The following is a 21228-nucleotide window of genomic DNA, read 5'->3' as shown; positions in this document are numbered from 1 at the left end:
ATGTTTGTCCAAAGCCAACACTGTGACTCACGAAAAGAACACCATACCCACAGTGAAACATGTTGGAGGCAGCATTAGGCTTTGAGGCTATTATTTGACAGCTGGAGCTTTAGTGAAAGTGGAGGGAATAATGAACAGTTTCAAATATCAGTCAATTTTGCATCAAAACCTTCAGTTCTTTGTCTAAAAACTGAAGATGATGAAGAATTTCCCGTTTTACCCTGAGAATAACCCAAAGCATACCTCCAAATCAACAAAAGAATAGAAGAATTTCAAAGTTTTAGAATGGTCCAGCCAGAGCCCATACGTGAATTCAATTGAAAATCTGTGGGTGACCTGAAGAGGGCGCTGTACACAGGAGATATCAATATGACAGATTTGGAAGCTCTACTGAAAAGAAGAGTTGGAAAGATGGCAAATTCTAGATGTGCCATACTGAGTCCTACCTAAAAAGACTAAATGGTGTCAAAACTTTAAAGGATAGGTCAACAAAGCATTATTTTAAAGATATATAAGTAACTATATTATTTTAGTTCTTTATTTTTCTTATTCTGCCCAAAAACATTTGTTTGTTCCTCTATTGATTTGTACAGAATATTGATGATATTATAGGTGGAAAAAGTTTAATTAATATATATATATATATATATATATATATATATATATATATATATATATATATATATATATATATATATACATACACAGTCATATGAAAAAGTTTGGGCACCCCTATTAATGTTAACCTTTTTTCTTTATAACAATTTGGGTTTTTGCAACAGCTATTTCAGTTTCATATATCTCATAACTGATGGACTGAGTAATATTTCTGGATTGAAATGAGGTTTATTGTACTAACAGAAAATGTACAATCCGCATTTAAACTAAATTTGACCGGTGCAAAAGTATGGGCACCTCAACATAAAAGTGACATTAATATTTTGTAGATCCTCCTTTTGCAAAAATAACAGCCTCTAGTCGCTTCCTGTAGCTTTGAGTTCCTGGATCCTGGATGAAGGTATATTTGACCATTCCTGTTTACAAAACAATTCCAGTTCAGTTAAGTTTGATGGTCGCCGAGCATGGACAGCACGCTTCAAATCATCCCACAGATGTTCAATGATATTCAGGTCTGGGGACTGGGATGGCATTCCAGAACATTGTAATTGTTCCTCTGCATGAATGCCTGAGTAGATTTGGAGTGGTGTTTTGGATCATTGTCTTGCTGAAATATCCATCCCTTGCGTAACTTCAACTTCATCACTGATTCTTGCACATTACTGTCAAGAATCTGCTGATACTGAGTTGAATCCATGCGACCCTCAACTTTAACAAGATTCCCGGTGCCGGCATTGGCCACACAGCCCCAAAGCATGATGGAACCTCCACCAAATTTTACTGTGGGTAGCAAGTGCTTTTCTTGGAATGCCGTGTTTTTTTGCCTCCATGCATAACGCCTTTTTGTATGACCAAACAACTCAATCTTTGTTTCATCAGTCCACAGGACCTTCTTCCAAAATGTAACTGGCTTGTCCAAATGTGCTTTTGCATACCTCAGGCGACTCTTTTTGTGGCATGCTTGCAGAAACGGCTTCTTTCACATCACTCTCCCATACAGCTTCTCCTTGTGCAAAGTGCGCTGTATTGTTGACCGATGCACATTGACACCATCTGCAGCAAGATGATGCTGCAGGTCTTTGGAGGTGGTTTGTGGATTGTCCTTGACTGTTCTCACCATTCTTCTTATCTGCCTTTCTGATATTTTTCTTGGCCTGCCACTTCTGGGCTTAACAAGAACTGTACCTGTGTTCTTCCATTTCCTTACTATGTTCCTCACAGTGGAAACTGACAGTTTCAATCTCTGAGACAACTTTTTGTACCCTTCCCCTGAACAACTATGTTGAATAATCTTTGTTTTCAGATCATTTGAGAGTTGTTTTGAGGAGCCCATGATGCCACTCTTCATAGGATATTCAAATAGGAGAACAACTTGCAAGTGGCCACCTTAAATACCTTTTCTCATGATTGGATACACCTGCCTATGAAGTTCCATTCTCAATGAGGTTAGAAAACCAATTTAGTGCTTTAGTAAGTCAGTAAAAAGTAGTTAGGAGTGTTCAAATCAAGAAATTGATAAGGGTGCCCATACTTTTGTATCGGTCAAATTTTGATAAAATGTGGATTGCACATTTTCTGTTAGTACAATAAACCTCATTTCAATCCAGAAATATTACTCAGTCCATCAGTTATTAGATATATGAAACTGAAATAGCTGTTGTAAAAACCCAAATTGTTATAAAGAAAAAAGGTTAACATTAATAGGGGTGCCCAAACTTTTTCATATGACTGTATATATACATATATACGGTACATATATATATATATATATATATATATATATATATATATATATATATATATATATATATATTTTAAATAACTAATTAATAGGCTTCCGTGTAACATATAAAGACGGAGCATTTCTGGCACATGCATTTAATAAAAACTGAAGACGCCGTCTGAAAAAAGACTAAATATGTGAATACATTTGTCTAAAAAATAAAATATGTCCTTAGAACGCCGTACTCAGTGTCTGTGTTTTTGTCATTTTTTTTACAAGGACAAAGTAAGAGCCAGTTAACAAAGTATTAATTTATTTCTTGGAAGAATACCGCAATGAAGGACTGATGCACCAGGGCAGCACAAATCTGTTTGCTCAACCGTATTCATCAGTAATCAGTACAAAGGAAAGAAGTGAAATCTGTCTAATCTGTTAAAATTATTGATTCATGGTTTATTTGCAGGCAGAATATTGTTACCAAATGAAATCTGTGCAATAAAAAAAATTCAAGTAAGATTTATATTTAATGTAGATTTTTATTCTGCAGCATGTCAATTGTTACTAGAGATTTTCATAGTGGATTTTACCCTAAAGACTGCACTGCAAATCCTTATGAAATCCCAATACGACTGATAGATCTATTCATAAAAGTGTTTTCATGAGTTTTCTGGTGTAAAACACCCTCAAATGGCGCAAATCAAAGTCTGCAAATGTTAAGGTTTTTATGAAAATGTCAGCCAATTTTTTCCAAAGGTCAGCACATGGGCAAGGTTTGGTTAAGCCAACCCATTGAAATCATCAATATCTATGTTTGGCATATTTTTCATCAGAAATGGACTTTGGTACCTTACTAGAGTAACATTACTGGTGGTAACGGATGTCAGGTGTAAGATGCCCTTAAGGCTAGATTCACATGATGGTATGGTATCCGATGCAAGTGCATCGGATGCGATGTGCTAATGACCCTCGGCTCCCGCTCTGCTGCGAGTGTGAGCTGAGTCTAATGGCCCCGTTACACGCAGCGATGTATCTAACGATATATCGCCGGGGTCACGGATTCTGTGACGCACTTCCGGCATAGGTAGCGACGTCATTGTGTGTGACACCGTGCGGCCGTTAACGATGAAAAATACTCACCATACCGTCCATCGTTGACACATCATTCATTTTCAAAAAATCGTTGATTGTTGAGGACGCAGGTTGTTCGTCGTTCCCGAGGCAGCACACATCGCTATGTGTGACACATTGGGAACGATGAACTACAGCTTACCTGCAGCCGCCGGCAATAAGGAAGGAAGGAGGAGGGCGGGATGTTACGGCTGCTCATCTCTGCCCCTCTGCTTCTATTGGGAGGCCGCTGAGCGACGCCGCTGTGATGCCGCACAAACCGCCCCCTTAGAAAGGAGGCGGTTCGCCGGCCACAGCGATGTCGCTAGGCAGGTAAGTCCGTGTGACGGCTCCTAACGATATTGTGAACCACGGGCAGCGATTTGCCGTGACGCACAAACAAAGGGGGCGGGTGCTTTCACCAGCGACATCGCTAGCGATGTCGGTGCGTATAAAGCCCCCTTTAGTAAAAAAGATGGTGAGCACATGGAAACTAGAAAACTAAGGTGCTAGCAAAGAGAGTTCTCAGTCCCTTAGGTCCTAAAGTCCTAAAAGATTGCAGCACACTTGTATTGCGGATGCAGACGAAAGGTTTATTTGTGCACATTAGTAATTTCATTCTCTGTTTATATTTATGTGCAACTATATGAGTAAAGACCGACTAGATCCAAATGTCAGAAATTGTCACCCGTGCCACAAACATACTGTTTTTTCACGTCTGTGTTGACCAATCACTGTAAATAAACCTTTTGTCTGTATCCGCAATAGAAGTATGCTGCAATCTTTATAGACTTTAGCGTGAGCCAATTGTCATGCTACTGTGATCCAATCCTGCGATCGGGTCACAGCTGCGGAGGAGCGGGAGGGATTAATCTCTCCATCTCCTCCACTGTCAGCCTGTGCGTATATCGCACTGCACTCGGATGTCATCCGAATGCAGTCCAATGTTTCACTCGCACCCATAGACTTGTATCGGTGCAAGTGACATGTCTCTCACTGACAATCGCAGCATTCTGCAACTTTTTGCTCATACAGAATCTGGATGAGAAAAAAGCTGACCATGTGCTCTCCCTCATTAACTAACATTGGTCCCAGTGCAATGCAAGATTTTCTCACATTGCACTCGTCCGAGTCATACGTTCGTGTGAGCCTACCCTAATTCATTAAGTGACGGGCACCTCCTAATGAATTGAGCCATCCCACTCCTACGGTCCCTTTATTAGGTCTAGTATGTGTGACGCCCTGGCAAAGCCAGGTTGTCACAGAAAGAGTTAATCCTCCTTGGTAATCTGATCTCACACCGGTGCAGCAGGACAAGCCACAGCCCCCAGTGTAAGAGAAAAGCAGAGCAGAGGGGAGGGGCTGGAGGAGAGTGTTTGGAGAGACAGACAGAAGAGGAGCCTGGAGTTGTAGCTCCCAGGCTGAAAGTGAAGCGTGCTCCGAGAGGGCCGGGACAGGCTGCGAGTGAGGAAGGGGCCAGAGGTAGCCGGGCAGGGTAGTGGCCCCCGGTACCTGGGTGACCCGGATCACTGCAGGGGAGTGGATTCCCCGTTCCCGGCTGAGGAGAGGAGGAAGAGAGTGGAGAGAGAGGCACCTGGCTGCAGGGAAAGAACAACAAGGGCTGCTGCACCGTGTGTGGGACACTAACACCCCGTACCGAAGGCTGCGGACACCGGCAGTTCCTAGTTACCAGTGACTCTGTGTGAACTACTTGTGAGTACGCCCATGCCTTCAGGCACCGCACCGCAGCACTGCGCCCTGCTCCCTGCTTACCCCATCACCGGGCCCCGGGACAACTAACCCCCTACCCACGGAGGGGAGAAATAACATCTAGCTGCTCCATATCATCACTCCCGGGATCCCCGTCCAGAGCAGCGGTGGTGTTCCAATCACCACAACCGTGGGTGGCGTCACGGACAAAATAAATCTCCCTTACCAAATCCCCTTTTACTGTGGAGCCTGGGATTACAGACCGGGTCACGCCGCCGTGATACCCACAGAAGTGACCTCGTGGCCTGGATCTGAGTACCCCCTGGTCCCCGGGCGACACATATGCAAAATGCCAGTCCTAATAAATTGGACCTTGCATGTTTACAATGTGGCTTTCCCAAGGAATTGCCCTGGATGTGTGGCAGAATCCCCATCATATGTAATGGCTTGTTCTTGTTTCTGCAGCAATCACATGGATTTCTCTAAGCCCATTCAAATGAATGGATCAGTTGCTGACATTTCTGCAACCAACTTGTGTGGATTTAACCTGTGCAATGATTACAGGCTTTTCAGAAAATCATATCGTTAGAAGTGTAAGGTTAAAGCAATGCAATACTGTTCATATTCTATTCATTTGATCGTTTCTATTTAAAGTTGTGTATTTATACATCTGTTGTATATAACTGTCTGAATAACATGTCCATGGCCCATATTTCATTGCTTAAGTACGGAAAGCTCTCTTTACATAGTTATTATTTCATTAACAGTTTGACATGGGCAGCTTCTGTCTTTCAATGTCATTTTATAAACCAACTGGGATGATTCACATTAGTTTTTATCCATAGAGCAAGCGCCCTAGTGACAGCTGGAATGAGTCCAAGCGTACATTGGATATGATCTGTCACTTTACAAAGTTCCATTATGCTGAACAATCATTGAAGTAAAAAAAGCAGAGAACAGTACTCCAGGACTGTAAACCAGCAGGTATGCCATTTATTTCTGATTCTTGCAGGAAAAAGTCTTTCAATATCAATGATTGTTACGAGATCTGGCTGAAATTTATTTAGATAGTTTTTTAAGGTGGCCATTTTTGGTCTTTATGCAGCCATAGTAATATACCTTCTAATCTGTGGTTCCAGCTCTGTCGAATGTGCTACAAGTCATATCAAACTGATCTACATTCCTTTTCACATGGACCACTGTGGTCCTAAATTGGCCAAGACTCTCCAAAGTTTTCAGAAACAACATTGACAAATTTGGGTATGTCATGGGTAAACCCCAAACAATAGTGTGTGCTTCAATTTCTTTTGAAAATTCCTATGGTAGTCTTATGGAACTTATGGGAGGACATCTCTATTTTACCAATGGGGATGTTGGTAAGTAGCGGATAGAGTATGCCTTCCTTCTCACTTAGACATCCTGCTGCTGTCATCTGCACCCCTATAGTTACCACTCTGGGCATCACCATTGTTCTGCTGAACCTGATTGTTTTTTTATAAAATAGTGGAGATACTAAAGTGGTGAAATACTGAAAAAGTGAAGTACCCTACAGATTCCAATGAGTACATACAAGACTGAAATATATTTTCAAATTTTTATCAATATCTACATTGTTGATCACAAAACAAAATAGATTATTTTCTTTTTTACCTTTATTCATGGCTCGAGAAATCTCAAGATAAGCGTTACAAGAGGACCAACAATAGTTGTATTACTCTTTAAGGGTACGTGCCCACGATCCGGAAGACACTGCGTTCTGGAAGCAGTGTTATTCCTCTTCCAGAGACGCTAGTGTTCTCTGTGGGAGAATGTAGCATCTGTGCCCATAATCAGGATTCTGGGAGCAGCGTATTTTCACTGTGTTCTCCCGCTAAGAACACTCGCTGTCACGCTGGGTGTGGGGAGAGACACCCAGCAAGTGGACTCCTGGGAATAAGGGAGGCTGAAACACAAAGAGAGGGGATGACTAGGGGCTCCTGCGCTGACTCTGACACTGGGGGGCCCTGTGCTTGCCCTCAAAGCACAAGTACCTATAAGGCTTAGGAGGTGTGGACCACCAACGTGCCCCTGTCTCCTAGACAGACCCTAGGACTAAATCCCACCACCCACCAATCCACAGAGGGAAAAACAAACACAAAAATAAACAGCAAAAGGGGAAAAAGGAAAGACAACAACAACTTATCTTGAGAGGGAATCTTCAGAATAAACAGCAACAGTTGTCTGAAGCCACATGCACTCCCGAGCAAGCAACTTCTCCAAATGAAGAGTAGAACCCGCACTGGAGGAGTGAGAGGCCCCACGTTATAAAGGCCCTTAATTACCAGCTGGAGGAAAGGCTCCTCCAACCTGGCAAGGAAACAGAAAAAAAAACTAAATCAAGCTCTTAAAGGTACAGCGTCCATTAACATCTGTACAATTGCCGAGCCCTTCTGCATCTGGTCCCAGCAGCAGCACCTGAAGGTCCAGACACATCTGTGACAGTACCCCCCCTCCTAGGAGTGACCTCCGGACACTCAGGGCCTGGTTTGGCAGGATGTGCCCTATGAAAAGCACGAATCAACCTGGCAGCGTTCATTTCAGATGCCGGAACCCAACTCCTGTCCTCTGGACCGTAACCTCTCCAATGTACTAAATATTGCAAGGAATTGCACAGAAGATGGGAATCCAAGATTCTGGAAATTTCAAACTCAAGATTCCCTGCAACCAAAATGGGCACAGGAGGCAATGGAGACGGTACGGCCGGAGCGACATACTTATTAAGTAGGGACTTCTTAAGTAGGAACTTCTTAAGTAGGGACATTATGGATTTTTTGAGGGCGGGAGGCAGCTCAAGACGAAAGCCACTGGGTTGATGATGGTAGAAATCTTGAATGGGCCAATGAACCTAGGACTCAGTTTCCACGAAGGCACCTTCAACTTAATGTTACGTGTCGAGAACCACACCAGATCATCCACAACCAAGTCCGGACCAGGTACACGCTTTCTGTCAGCCATGCATTTATACCTGTCTCCCATACGTCTCAGATTGCTCAGAACCCCTCGCCAAACCAATGAGAGAGAGGAGGCAAAACGCTCCAGTTCAGGAACCCTCAAAGGCCTCCCACTACAAAAGATACCAAACTGAAGATGGAAACCATTTACACCAAAACATGGTGACTGACCAGTGGACTCATTGCCCCAGTTGTTAATGGCAAATTCGGCCAAAGGCAAAAAGGATGCCCAATCCTCCTGGTTCTCAGCAATAAAACACCTCAAATAGGTCTCCAAGTTCTAGTTGGTTCGCTCTGTCTGACTGTAAAGGCCGCTTTACACGCTGCGATTTATCTGACGATCTCTTAAACGATGTGACACGCCCAGATACGATTTGCCCAGATCGCACATAGGTCGTTTATTTGCGGTCACACGTAATGATCTCACAAACGATGCAACAGCGATCAGCAATATATTGTTTAACCAAGGCGGTCATTTGGATGTTTTTCGTCGAATGCAGGGTGTCAAACGTTCCAATATGTCTACTGCGATCCAAACAACGAACAATATTTTGAAACTGAACGACGTGTCAACGATCAACGATTTTCAACCTATTTGCGATTGTTAAGAGTAGCACGTAGGTGTCACACGCAACGACGTCGCTAACGATACCGGATGTGCATCACGGAAACCGTGACCCTGACGACATATCGTCAGATAAATCATAGCGTGTAACGCCGCCTTTAGACTGAGGATGGAATGCGGAGGAATAAGACAACTGAACAACCAAACGAGTGCAAAAAGCCTTCCAGAACCTGGAGACAAACTGAGTGCCACCAGAGTCTTGGCGTTGGGAAGAACAGGTAAGGCAATAAAATGTGCCATCTTGCTAAACATGTCAACCACCACCAATACCACAGTTTTACCAGCCGACACAGGAAGATCTGTGATAAAATCCATGGGAATGTGCATCTATGGCCTATTCGGAATGGTCAACAGCAAAAGAGACCCTGACGGATGAGTATGCGGGACTTTGGCGCGAGTGCAAACAACACAAGCAGTCACAAAGTCGGCTACCTCCTTGTGCAACCCCGGCCACCAAAAACGACGGAACACAAGGTCCAAGGTTGCCTTACTACCCGGGTGTCCGGTAAGCACAGAGCCATGATGAGCGTGGATCAGTCGGTAATGCAGGTCAGAGGGCACAAAAAGTCTCCCTATAGGACAGGAGGTAGAAGAGTCTCCCTGATCCTCCAAAACAGCAATCTCTAAGTCAGGACAAAGAGCTGAAACAACCACCCCCTGTTGCAGAATGGGAACGTGATTCTCCTGATCACCACCCTTGGGAAAACTACATGATAGAGCGTCCGTCTTGATGTTCTTAACCCCAGGACGGTAGGTGACAGTAAAATTAAACCTAGTAGAAAACAGGTACCATCTGGCCTGTCTGGGGTTAAGACACTTGGCAGATGCTAAATAGGACAAATTCTTAGGATCGGTAATGACAGTAATAGGATGACCTGCCCCCTCCAACCAATGATGCCACTCCTCAAATGCCAATTTAATAGCAAGGAGCTCTCTATTACCTATGTCATAATTTCTCTCCGCAGCGGAGAGCTTCTTAGAAAAAATGTATACGGACGCCATTTAACAGGCGACTGCCCCTGCGAAAAAACTGCCCCAACCCCTACCTCTGACGCATCGACTTCCACGATGAAAGGCTGCAAAACGGAAGGTTGGCAAAGTATGGGAACAGTAGAAAAACACCTCTTCAAAGAAGAGAAGGCCTGCTGAGCAGAATCAGACCATGTAGAAAAATCTGCACCTTTTTTCGTTAGATCGGTAAGAGGTTTAACGATCTCAGATTAATTCTTGATGAATTTCAGATAAAAATTCGTAAACCCCAAAAATTGCTGTGGGGGCTTTCAGGCTTTCCGGACGATCCCAGGCCAACACAACCTTAACCTTCTCGGGATCCATCTGAAAACCAGTGGGAGACAAGAGGTACCTCAGAAACTGCACCTCCTGCACAGAAAACACACATGTTTCAAGTTTGGCCTACAAGGTACTCTCCCATAATATTTTAAAAACCTGTCGGACATGAGCTTCATAAGTTGCTAAATCAAGTGAATAAATCAAAATGTCATCAAGATAGACCACCACAAATCTACCCACTAGATGATAGAAAATGTCATTATTAAAGTGCTGAAACACACCAGGGGCATTAATGAGACCAAATGGCATAACCAGACCCTCAAAATTACCGTCAGGGGTATTGGAAGCGGTTTTCTATTCGTCCCCCTCCTTGATCCTAACCAAGTTGTATGCCCCCCTCAAGTCCAACTTGGAGAAACACTTAGCTCGCACCACCTGGCTAAATAGATCAGGAATCAGAGGAAGAGAGTACTGGTCATGGACTGTAATAAGATTCAGTTCCCGGAAGTCCAAACAAGGACAAAGGCCTCCATCTTTTTTTTTAACAAAGAAAAAGCCTGCCACCACCGGCGAAGATGAAGGTTTTATATGTCCCTTCTCTAGACTTTCGGCAATAAATTCCTTCATGGCCTGTCTCTCAGGCCCCGATAAATTATGCAGTCTAGATTTGGGAAGCTTAACTCCGGGAACAAGATTAATAGCACAGTCATACACCTGATGAGGGGGAAGGTCCTGACATCCTTTCTCAGAGAAAACATCGTCATAATCAAAAAGAAATGATGGAAGAGAGACAGGAGAGACAGCGGATAAGGCAGTCCCCAAACAGTTATCATAAAAAAAGTCACTCCAATCCGAAATAAGTCACACCTGCTAATCTACTATGAGGTTATGTTTAATCAACCAAGGTAAACCCAGAACAACAGGAGTGGGAAGACCTTCCAACATGTAGCATGAAATCATCTCATGATGCAAGGATCCCATTGTTAATTTAATACCATGTACCATCTGAGACAAATGTCTGTGAGCAAGTAGTGCAGAGTCAATGGCAAAAATGGAAATGGGGTTATTTAAGGTACTGAAAGGCAAACCATGCTCTTTAGCGAAAAGGGGATCCACCAAACAAACCTCGGTACCACTATCCACAATAACACAATAGTTTTGTTCTCCAGCGCCACCTCGGCAGGCAGGAGAAAATGGGAACTACAGGTAAAAGAAAAAGACATAACCTGCTTAACTGCTTCCACCCCACCAACTGTAACATGAGACTCAGGAACCCCAGGACGTTTAGGAATAAGGGGGCAAGCTCCAACAAAATGACCGGGATTAACGCGAAAAAAACCCCACGCTCCTGTCCTTTTGCGAACGACAGGAGAGGCACGGAAAGTGGTGGCTCCACCAAGCTGCATGGGTTCATCTGCCACAATCCCCCACCCCTCACCCCCAGATAGTCTTCCAGAGGAAAACATTTCACCTCTAGACATGTCATCTGGAAAAACGTTCTACTCTTTCTCTCACGGAGGCGTCTGTCAACACGTATAGCTAAAGACATGGCAGCCTCTAGAGAAGTAGGAATATCATACACTGTGAGAGCATCTTTAAGTTTCTCAGAGAGACCATGACAAAACTGACTTCTAGGTCAAGATCAAATAGACCGGATACAATTTCAGATCTACAGGTCCGGGAGCACTTGGGCACCAGCGATCATAATATGGTAAGCTTCAATGTAATATTCAATAGAACATTTCAAAGGGGAAATGCTAAAACCTGGAATTTTATGAAAGCTGATTTCAACAAATTAAGGGAAGAGCTTAAATGTGTAGCTTGGGACAAAGTCATGGTAACTGGGGATACTGAACATAAAAGGGGAAAGTTTAAGGATATACTGCTAGAGTCCTGTAAAAAACGTATACCCTCTGGTAATAAAATGTCCCGGAATAAAATGAAACCACTATGGGTAAATAAGACTACAAAGTATAATAAAACAAAAACAAAGGGTGTTTAAAATCTTGAAGGCTGAGAATACAGAAATAGCATTGCAGGAGTATAAAGATATCAATAGGAAATGCAAAAAATAAATCAAACAAATCAAATCATTGATCAATAATTTGCAAAAAAATCTCATTGAATTGTTACAGTAGGAATGAATTTGTGAATTTTACACTTTTTATTTTTTCATTGTTGCATGCCATTCATGAGCAGTGCTGGCTCCCCTCTTCTTTGCGTTTACTGGTCGGTGGTTGACCGCCACCATGCCGTGCACGCCCAGTGTGGTTTGCAAATTCCTTCTGTTGCCATCAAAATTCATGTTGGTGCCTGTTCACACACAGCCACCGCCCCCTGGTCCATAGGCATCATTATTTAAGCACCACCTGCCTGAGGCTGTTCCGCCCTTCATCCATGCTTGCTGGTCTGGCACTGTGAGGGCCAGTTCTGACATTGTGCTGGTGTGTGTGGTTCTGCCACATACACTGGCACCTGGGCTGCCTTTATTCGCAGTTGTCAGTCCTTGCAGCATGGGAGCGGTTCTGACATTCCCCAGGTAAGTGGTGTTCTTATATGGTCCTGTTCAAGTCATTATATGAGACCTTATGGTACGATATTAATTTATAACATAGTGTAGGGACCCCCCTATAGAGATTTGCCGTGACGGGGCAGGGGGGCTCAAATCATTGATCAATAACTTGCAAAAAATCTCATTGAATTGTTACAGTAGGAATGAATTTGTGAATTTTACACTTTTTATTTTTTCATTGTTGCATGCCATTCATGAGCAGTGCTGGCTCCCCTCTTCTAAGAGCTTAAATGTGTAGCTTGGGACAAAGTCATGGTAACTGGGGATACTGAACATAAATGGGGAAAGTTTAAGGATATACTGCTAGAGTCCTGTAAAAAACGTATACCCTCTGGTAATAAAATGAAACCACTATGGATAAATAAGACTGTACAAAGTATAATAAAACAAAAACAAAGGGCGTTTAAAATCTTGAAGGCTGAGAATACAGAAATAGCATTTCAGGAGTATAAAGATATCAATAGGAAATGCAAAAAAGAAATCAAACAAGCAAAACTAGCTACTGAAACAAAAATCGCCAAACAAAAGACTGAGATATTAAATAGGCATTTCTCATCTGTGTTCACCAAGGAACTGACTGTACCAGGGATCATTCAACAAGTGAAAAATCAAAGTTCAACACCCAATATAATTAATTTAACACAAGAAGAAGTACGCCTAGGTCTGAGTAAATTAAACATTGACAAATCCCCAGGGCCAGATGGCATTCATCCACGAATATTGAGGGAATTGAGCTCCGTAATTGACAGACCGCTGTATCTCATCTTTTTAGACTCGCTTGTAACAGGGTTGGTGCCTCAGGATTGGAGGATTGCTGATGTGATACTGATATTTTAGAAAGTAAGAGGATAGATCCAGGCAACTACCGTCCAGTAAGCCTGATATCAGTAGTATGCAAAGTTTTTGAGGGCATTTTAAGGGATGACATGCAAAAATATGTTGCAGAAAATAATATAATAACTGACAGACAGCATGGATTCATGAAAGATAAGTCGTGTCTAACCAACCTGTCGGGGTTCTATGAGGGGGTAAGTGCAAACCTGGATATTGGTAATGCAGCTGATGTGATTTATTTGGACTTTGCTAAGGCATTTGATACTGTACCACATAATAGCCTTATACTAAAGCTCCAGATGCAAGGACTAGGGAAAACTATATGCAACTGGGTAAGGAATTGGCTAAAAGATAGGAAACAAAGAGTAGTCATAAATGGTACATTCTCTAAATGGGCCATAGTCAGCAGTGGGGTACCGCAGGGATCTGTGCTAGGACCAATTCTTTTTAATCTCTTTATTAATGACCTTGTGGATGGGATTGATAATAAAGTGTCAGTCTTTGCTGATGACACCAAACTATGTAGGATATTAAAAACTGTCCTTGATAGTACAATATTACAAAAAGATCTGGATAAGATGTCAGAATGGGCAGATACTTGGCAAATGAGATTTAATGTTGATAAATGTAAAGTAATGCTCCTAGGACGGAGTAATCCTATAACTGTGTATACATTAAATGGAAGTAAACTTGGGACTACAGAACAGGAGAAGGACTTGGGTATTCTCATTACAAATAAGCTGAGCAGCAGCACTCAATGTCAAGCAGCATCTGCAAAAGCAAACAAGATTCTAGGGTGTATAAAATGAGAGATTAGATCCCGTGATCCCAACGCATTGTTACCCCTCTATAAATCACTTGTAAAGCCACATCTGGAATATGGGATCCAGTTTTGGGCTTCACATTTTAAAAAGGACATTCAGAAGTTAGAGTCAGTTCAAAGGCAGGCAACTAGACTATTACAAGGAATGGAAGGCCTCCCATATGATGACAGGTTGAAAAAGTTAGATATGTTTAGCTTAGAAAAGAGACGTCTCAGAGGAGATCTCATTTATATGTATAAATACATGTGTGGTCAATATAAAGGACTGGCACATGACTTATTTCTTCCAAAGACAATACTAAGGACCAGGGGGCACTCACTGCGAGTAGAAGAAAAGCGATTCCGACAGCTAAATAGGAAAGGCTTCTTTACAGTTAGAGCAGTCAGACTGTGGAATGCCCTACCACAAGAGGTAGTAATGGCAGATACTATAACAGCTTTTAAAAAAGGGCTGGATGATTTCCTCAGTACACAAAACATTGTTGGTTATAAATGACTTAGTGACAAAATGTAGAACTGGTGGAGGAAGGTTGAACTAGATGGACCTAGGTCTTTTTTCAACCTTAGTAACTATGTAACTATGTAACTATGTAAGTGATGGATCATTCCATTTAGTATCCGTAGCCTATCTACGAAATTCAGAACAATAGGCTTCAGCTGACCGATCTCCTTGCCACAGCCGATGTAATCTAGACTCAGCTAAGAAGACTCGGTCAGGGTCATCATAGATAAGACCCAAAGCTTCGAAGAAGCCCTCGACTGACTGGAGACAAGCGGCGTCTTCCGGCAATGAAAATGCCCATGACTGAGGAGCACCTTGCAGGAGGGATATAATGATGCCGACCCGCTGCTGAGCTGCTCCAGAGGAGTGAGGCCCAAGATGAAAATATAATTTACAGACCTCCTTGAATGCTGTTAATTTCTCTCTACCTCCTGAAAAATGATCAGGAAATGCTATTTTTGGCTCTAAACAGGACGCAACAGACACATCAACTCTCTCCTGAATGGATTTTTTAATATCAGCAACTTCCAAAGAGAGATTTGCTATAAAGTTGCTGGGTCAATTTAGAAACAGGATCCATAATACAAACACAAAGTAAACATCAACAACACACTTTGAATCCTGAAATTCTTTGGGCGGGTTATAATGTCACACTGGGTGTGGGGAGAGACACCCAGCAAGTGGACTCCTGGGAATAAGGGAGGCTGAAACACAAAGAGGGGGGGTGACCAGGGGCTCCTGCGCTGACCCTGACATTGGGGGGCCCTGTGCTTGCCCTCAAAGCACAAGTACCTATAAAGGTTAGGAGGTGTGGCCCACCAACGTGCCCCTGTCTCCTAGCCAGACCCTAGGACTAAATCCCACCACCCACCAATCCACGGAGGGAAAAACAAACACAAAAATAAACAACAAAAGGGGAAAAAGGAAAGATAACAACTTATCTTGAGAGGGAATCTTCAGAATAAACAGCAACAGTAGTCTGAAGCCACATGCACTGCTGAGCAAGCAACTTCTCCAATTGAAGAGTAGAAACTGCACTGGAGGAGTGAGAGGTCCCACGTTATAAAGGCCCTTAATTACCAGCTGGAGGAAAGGCTCCTCCAACCTGGCAAGGAAACAAAAAAAAAACCCTAAATCAAGCCCTTAAAGGGACAGCATCCATTAACATCTGGACAATCACCGGGCCCTTCTATACCTGGTCTTAGCAGCAGCACCCGAAGGTCCAGACACATTCGTGACACTCGCATATTTGCAAGTATACATTGACATGCTGTGGCTTGGAAAGCAGCGCTGCGTGTCTCTTTACATTGCATCTAATAGAAGCACAGTGGGCAGGAGATTTCTATAAATCCCATCCACTTTGCTTGTACTGTACAACACAGCATTTTGGGTGCAGCAGAAACATGCTTACCCTATATGTATACAGTGTGTTAAAACTACCATGAACAGACTTGGCATTAGTCACTCCATCTAGCATGTGACATGGGAATCTCAACCTTGACCTGTTGATCTGTTATTTTTTATACAGGGCCCTGGACTTAAAATGAGGACCTTTGGGCTTATGTAGAAAGTAGCTACTGTCTGGAGGAGCGATCCCTGGAGAGGAGAGGAGTGCCCGGTGGACTGGTGCCCTATTTTGCCTGCGATCTGGAAGGTAATAGTGGAGAGTGGCAGTGTCCTAGCTCAAATGCTTGCTAATATTTGAATTGTTTCTTTGGGGAGGAAGGAGACAAACTCTAGTGCCACCTATTGGAAGTAGCAATCCTAAAAGTCAAAAGTAGCCCTTTAACAAGCCTTTTCATATGGCCTAGGATTTATGCCAGATCAGAACCTCAATTAAAAGTATGAGATCTGATCTGGCTGAATGAGAAGCTCTACTGGGGTCTAAGGGGAAAACTTTTATCCTTGCGGAGACTGACAAACCAATCTGGCTGTTATAGCTGTAATGCTCCTCTGAGTAATATTCAAATTGTCTCTTCAGGGAGGAAGGAGACAAACTCTAGTGCCACCTATTGGAATAATCATTATCAACTGAAAAAAATCCAAAATATGCGCCATAGATAATAAGAGTCAAAAAGGTAATGAGCCAACGGTAACTCAAACAATCATGTATCCGATGGAAAAATCTATTTTTCTATCGGATACATGCCACCTATTAGATGTAGCAAGTCTAATGTGGGCGTTCCACGATGCGATCTATCGTGCGGTCGCATGTGCGATCATACCCGCCCCCGTCGTTTGTGCGTCACGGGCAAATCGCTGCCAGTGTCGCACAAAGTCGTTTAACCCCCGTCACAAGTACTTACGTGCTGAGCGACGTCGCTGTGGGCGGCGAACATCCACTTCCTGAAGGGGGTGGGACGTTCAGCGTCACAGCGACGTCACACAGCGGCTGGCCAATAGAAGCGGAGGGGCGGAGATGAGCAGGACGTAAACATCCCGCCCACCTCCTTCCTTCCGCATAGCCGGCGGGATCCGCGGGATGCAGGTAAGCTGTTTTCATCGTTCCCGGGGTGTCACCCAGTGCGATGTGTTCTACCCCGGGTACGATGAACAACCGCTGCAAAGTAAAATAAACAATTTTTTAAAAATAAACGACGAGTACACGATACACGATTTCTCATCGATTTGCGATCGCTCATAGGTGTCACATGGGATGACATCGCCAACGAAGCCGGATGTGCGTCACAAAAACCGTGACCCCGACGACCTATCGCACGATAGATTGCCTCGTGTGATGCCCGCATAAAAGTCAAAAGAGGCCCTTTAACAAGCCTTTTCATATAACCTAGAATTTATGCCAGATCAGAACCTCAACTGAGGATTGCTACTTCCAATAAGTCGCACTATAGTTTGTCTCCTTCCAGTTTTTAAATCTGCCTCCCAGAGTTCATGTGACTCTCTGAGGCAATGCCCATTTCCCACCTTCTGTCCACAGAACATTAGGAGAGGGGGAGAGTGGAATAGAGGGAACATCCCCCAACTGACTGTGTCAGGGGATACAGCATCCCGTATCTGCTGGCAACAGATCACACCAGGGGACCCGGCGTCCCGGGACCCCTGAGTGACTAAATCGCTGGAATCAGTGGCGTCTTGCCTCCCTGCGACCCCCCTGGGTACAAGCCACTCGGTCAGAGTGGGCACCCATGCAAGCTCCGACCCCTAAAGTAACACTCTGCCCCTCGTGGCCAGCGAAGGGTGATGGGTGACCCACCGGGGAGCCAGAACACATGTAGGAGAGCGATGGACCTGCTCATGTGCAGAATCCCTAGACATGACAAAAATAAGCAAAGTCAAAATTGCCAATGTCAAGTGCAGGATTATCACGGAGTCAGATGTAGTCAGAGTCACAAGTTGTGTCAAGATCAGCACACAGCAAGAGGATAGCACCAGAATACAAGTGGTAATCCAAGCACAACAACTGGCATGGTCCAGCAGTATTTTAGGAGTTTAAGTAGAGTGTGGTATTGTCCTATTGGCCACAGTAATAAGCTGATAACATCTGCTGAGCTGCTGGACAGCACAAACACCCATTCTGTCCAGCTGGGTGGCAAAAAAAAAGTCCCATACTAAAACTTCTGACTGGATAATGTCTGTGGCACATTACCATTGCAACCTGCAGAGTGAATATGATGGCATCTGTCTATGGAAGCAGAACTTGATAGAGCACATTCTAGTAAAGATCTGGCAAAATTTGCCTGTATCAAAATGTATGGAGTTTATATTTTGAGAAATAGGAGTCTGTAACAAAATTCTCAGAAGGGTAAAGGATGTCATATCCATAAAGTGAGAATTTATAACTAACACACACAAAGTGCAGACTATATGGCCAGTGAGTCATGATGTGCTGCCAGTATTCATGTGTATGAGATGGCACATGGTACAGGACACTACAGGAACATTTTTATGATCACCGTAAAGATCATTTTTTTGGCCTGTAATAAAAGTGAGAATAAAGAGGATAAATGCCCGTGTTTTTGTTTGTCTCGACACTTGTTCATCCCAGTTGTCTGCAGGAAAATAAAATCTACATAACTTAAGATGACTAAACGTGGCGTGTCCAGACTGCGGCATGGAGGAGATTTATGTCGGCTTAGCCATAAGTAGAGTAATTGTGTCAGTTTTAGCTCTGCCATTTCATAAAGAATCTCCTAAAATATTGTCTGCCGGTATTTAACGGCTTGTTCTGCTGGCCCATATTATACAATGACACGGCTATAAAGTCGTTTAGTGACATCTGTTCCATCTAATGAATTACATAAACTTGACCTTAATATAACTGTAGAAATGCATCACCGAGTAAGTGTGGAAGGTAATAAACATGATTTACAATGGAAGGAATAGTACTTACAGGTTCCCATACGGAACAGTCACTCCGGCTACTGGACCAGTATCACAGCCCAAGAAAAGAAAGGACACGTAGCATGCAGTGGAAACCAGGTTCACCAGCATCGCCATTCTAATTGCTCCCAGGGCAGAAAGACTTAATTTCTTCACAAGAAGTCCACCAAGAAAAATGCCTAAGCATGCACAAGGTATTGCTGTCATTCCTAGAAGAAGACACAATATGGTTACCACAGCCTTCTTGTAGAGTATTTTTGTGGGCTTTGAAAACATTCCTTAATCATTTTCCCATATCAAACATATAAATCCTTGTGACTTACAGTACAATAGTAACCTTTTACTGTTTCAATGACTTATCTAATATATAAAGCTCAGTGTATGTATGTGTGTGTGTATAAATATGTGTGTGTGTATGTGTGTGTGCATAAATATGTGTGTGTGTGTATGTATATGTGTGTGTGTGTGTGTGTGTGTGTGTGTCCGCTAAAGGAATCAGCACCGTCGCATTTACAATCACGAAATTTTGCACAGACGCCCCATGTGACCCAGGGAACGTCATAGACTATGTTTTGAAGGGAAAATTTAACCCCGCACTTTACAGTTATTCACCAAAATCCTGCTGCCATTTAACTGAATTGAGGTGGGAGCTACTGGCTATTAATAGCAACGGTCAGTGGTTGCTATAGGAACAAAATAATCTGTTACTATAAGAAGCTTATGTGTGAGGTAATATGATGTCGGTGGTGAGACGGATAGAGAGAGACAGACAGAGACACAGACAGAGACACAGACATGGAAAGAGAAAGACAGAGACAGACGGGCAAAGAGACAGACCTGGAGAGAGACAGACCTGGAAAGAGACAGCCCTGGAAAGAGACAGACCTGGAGAGAGACAGCCCTGGATAGAGACAGCCCTGGAAAGAGACAGCCGGGCAAAGAGACAGCCGGGCAAAGTGACAGCCGGGCAAAGTGACAGCCGGGCAAAGAGATAGACGGGCAAAGAGATAGATGGGCAAAGAGATAGACGGGCAAAGAGACAGACGGGCAAAGAGACAGCCCTGGAAAGAGACAGATGGGCAAAGAGACAACCCTGGAAAGAGACAGATGGGCAAAGAGACAACCCTGGAAAGAGACAGACGGGCAAAGAGACAACCCTGGAAAGAGACAGACGGCCAAACATACAGACGGCCAAAGAGACAGGCGGACAAAGAGATAGCCCTGGAAAGAGACAGCCCTGGAAAGAGACAGCCTTGGAAAGAGACAGCCTTGGACAGAGACAGCTGGGCAAATAGACAGCCAGGTAAAGAGACAGCCGGGCAAAGAGATAGACGGGCAAAGAGACAGACGGGCAAAGAGACAGACGGGCAAAGAGATAAATGGGCAAAGAGATAGATGGGCAACGAGACAGCCCTGGAAAGAGACAGCCCTGGAAAGAGACAGATGGGCAAAGAGACAACCCTGGAAAGAGACAGAAAGGCAAAGAGACAACCCTGGAAAGAGACAGACAGGCAAAGAGACAGACGGGCAAAGAGACAGACGGGCAAAGACACACACCTAGAAAGAGACAGACCTAGGAAGAGACAGACCTGGAAAGTGACAGACCTGGAAAGAGACAAAGACAGACGGGGAAAGAGACAGACGGGGAGAGAGAGAGACAGACAGACACAGAGACAGACACAGAGATAGAGAGAGAAAGACAGACACAGAGATGGAGACAGATAGACTGATACAAATACAGACAGAGAGATAGAAACAGACAGACAGAGACATAGACACAGACAGACAAAGAAAAACACAAACAGAGAGACAGACAGAAAGCGACACACAGACAGAGACTGGGAGAGAGACAGAGAGACAGTTACTATCCCGGGAAACGCCCGGGTACTACAGCTAGTACTGAATAAAGGGGAGCTGTGAGGGCCATCATGCTGTGTACAGGGGGGCTGCTGGGGTATGATTGGGCTTTATTACTTTTTAGGGTCTCTCGGGAGAATATTGAATTGTAAAGTTTGCACTTAAAGGGGTTGTCCACTATTTTTACATTGATGGTCTATCCTTAGAATAGGTCATCAAGGTTTGATTGGCTGGGG

At 43.6% G+C, this 21228-nt stretch overlaps 1 protein-coding gene across 1 annotated transcript in view; it reads right to left on the bottom strand.

Annotated features, from left to right (window-relative positions):
• The window catches only part of SLCO3A1 (solute carrier organic anion transporter family member 3A1), a 490895-nt gene that overhangs the window by 65437 nt on the left and 404230 nt on the right, over positions 1-21228 (bottom strand). The window contains exon 6 of the mRNA XM_075345971.1: positions 19146-19344. Coding sequence (XP_075202086.1) covers positions 19146-19344 — 199 coding nt within the window. The remainder of the gene's footprint in view (positions 1-19145; positions 19345-21228) is intronic.

The sequence above is a fragment of the Anomaloglossus baeobatrachus genome, chromosome 4 (assembly GCF_048569485.1).
Source record: "Anomaloglossus baeobatrachus isolate aAnoBae1 chromosome 4, aAnoBae1.hap1, whole genome shotgun sequence".
Classification (NCBI taxonomy): Eukaryota; Metazoa; Chordata; class Amphibia; order Anura; family Aromobatidae; genus Anomaloglossus; species Anomaloglossus baeobatrachus.
This window is presented reverse-complemented; position numbering and strand designations above follow the sequence as displayed.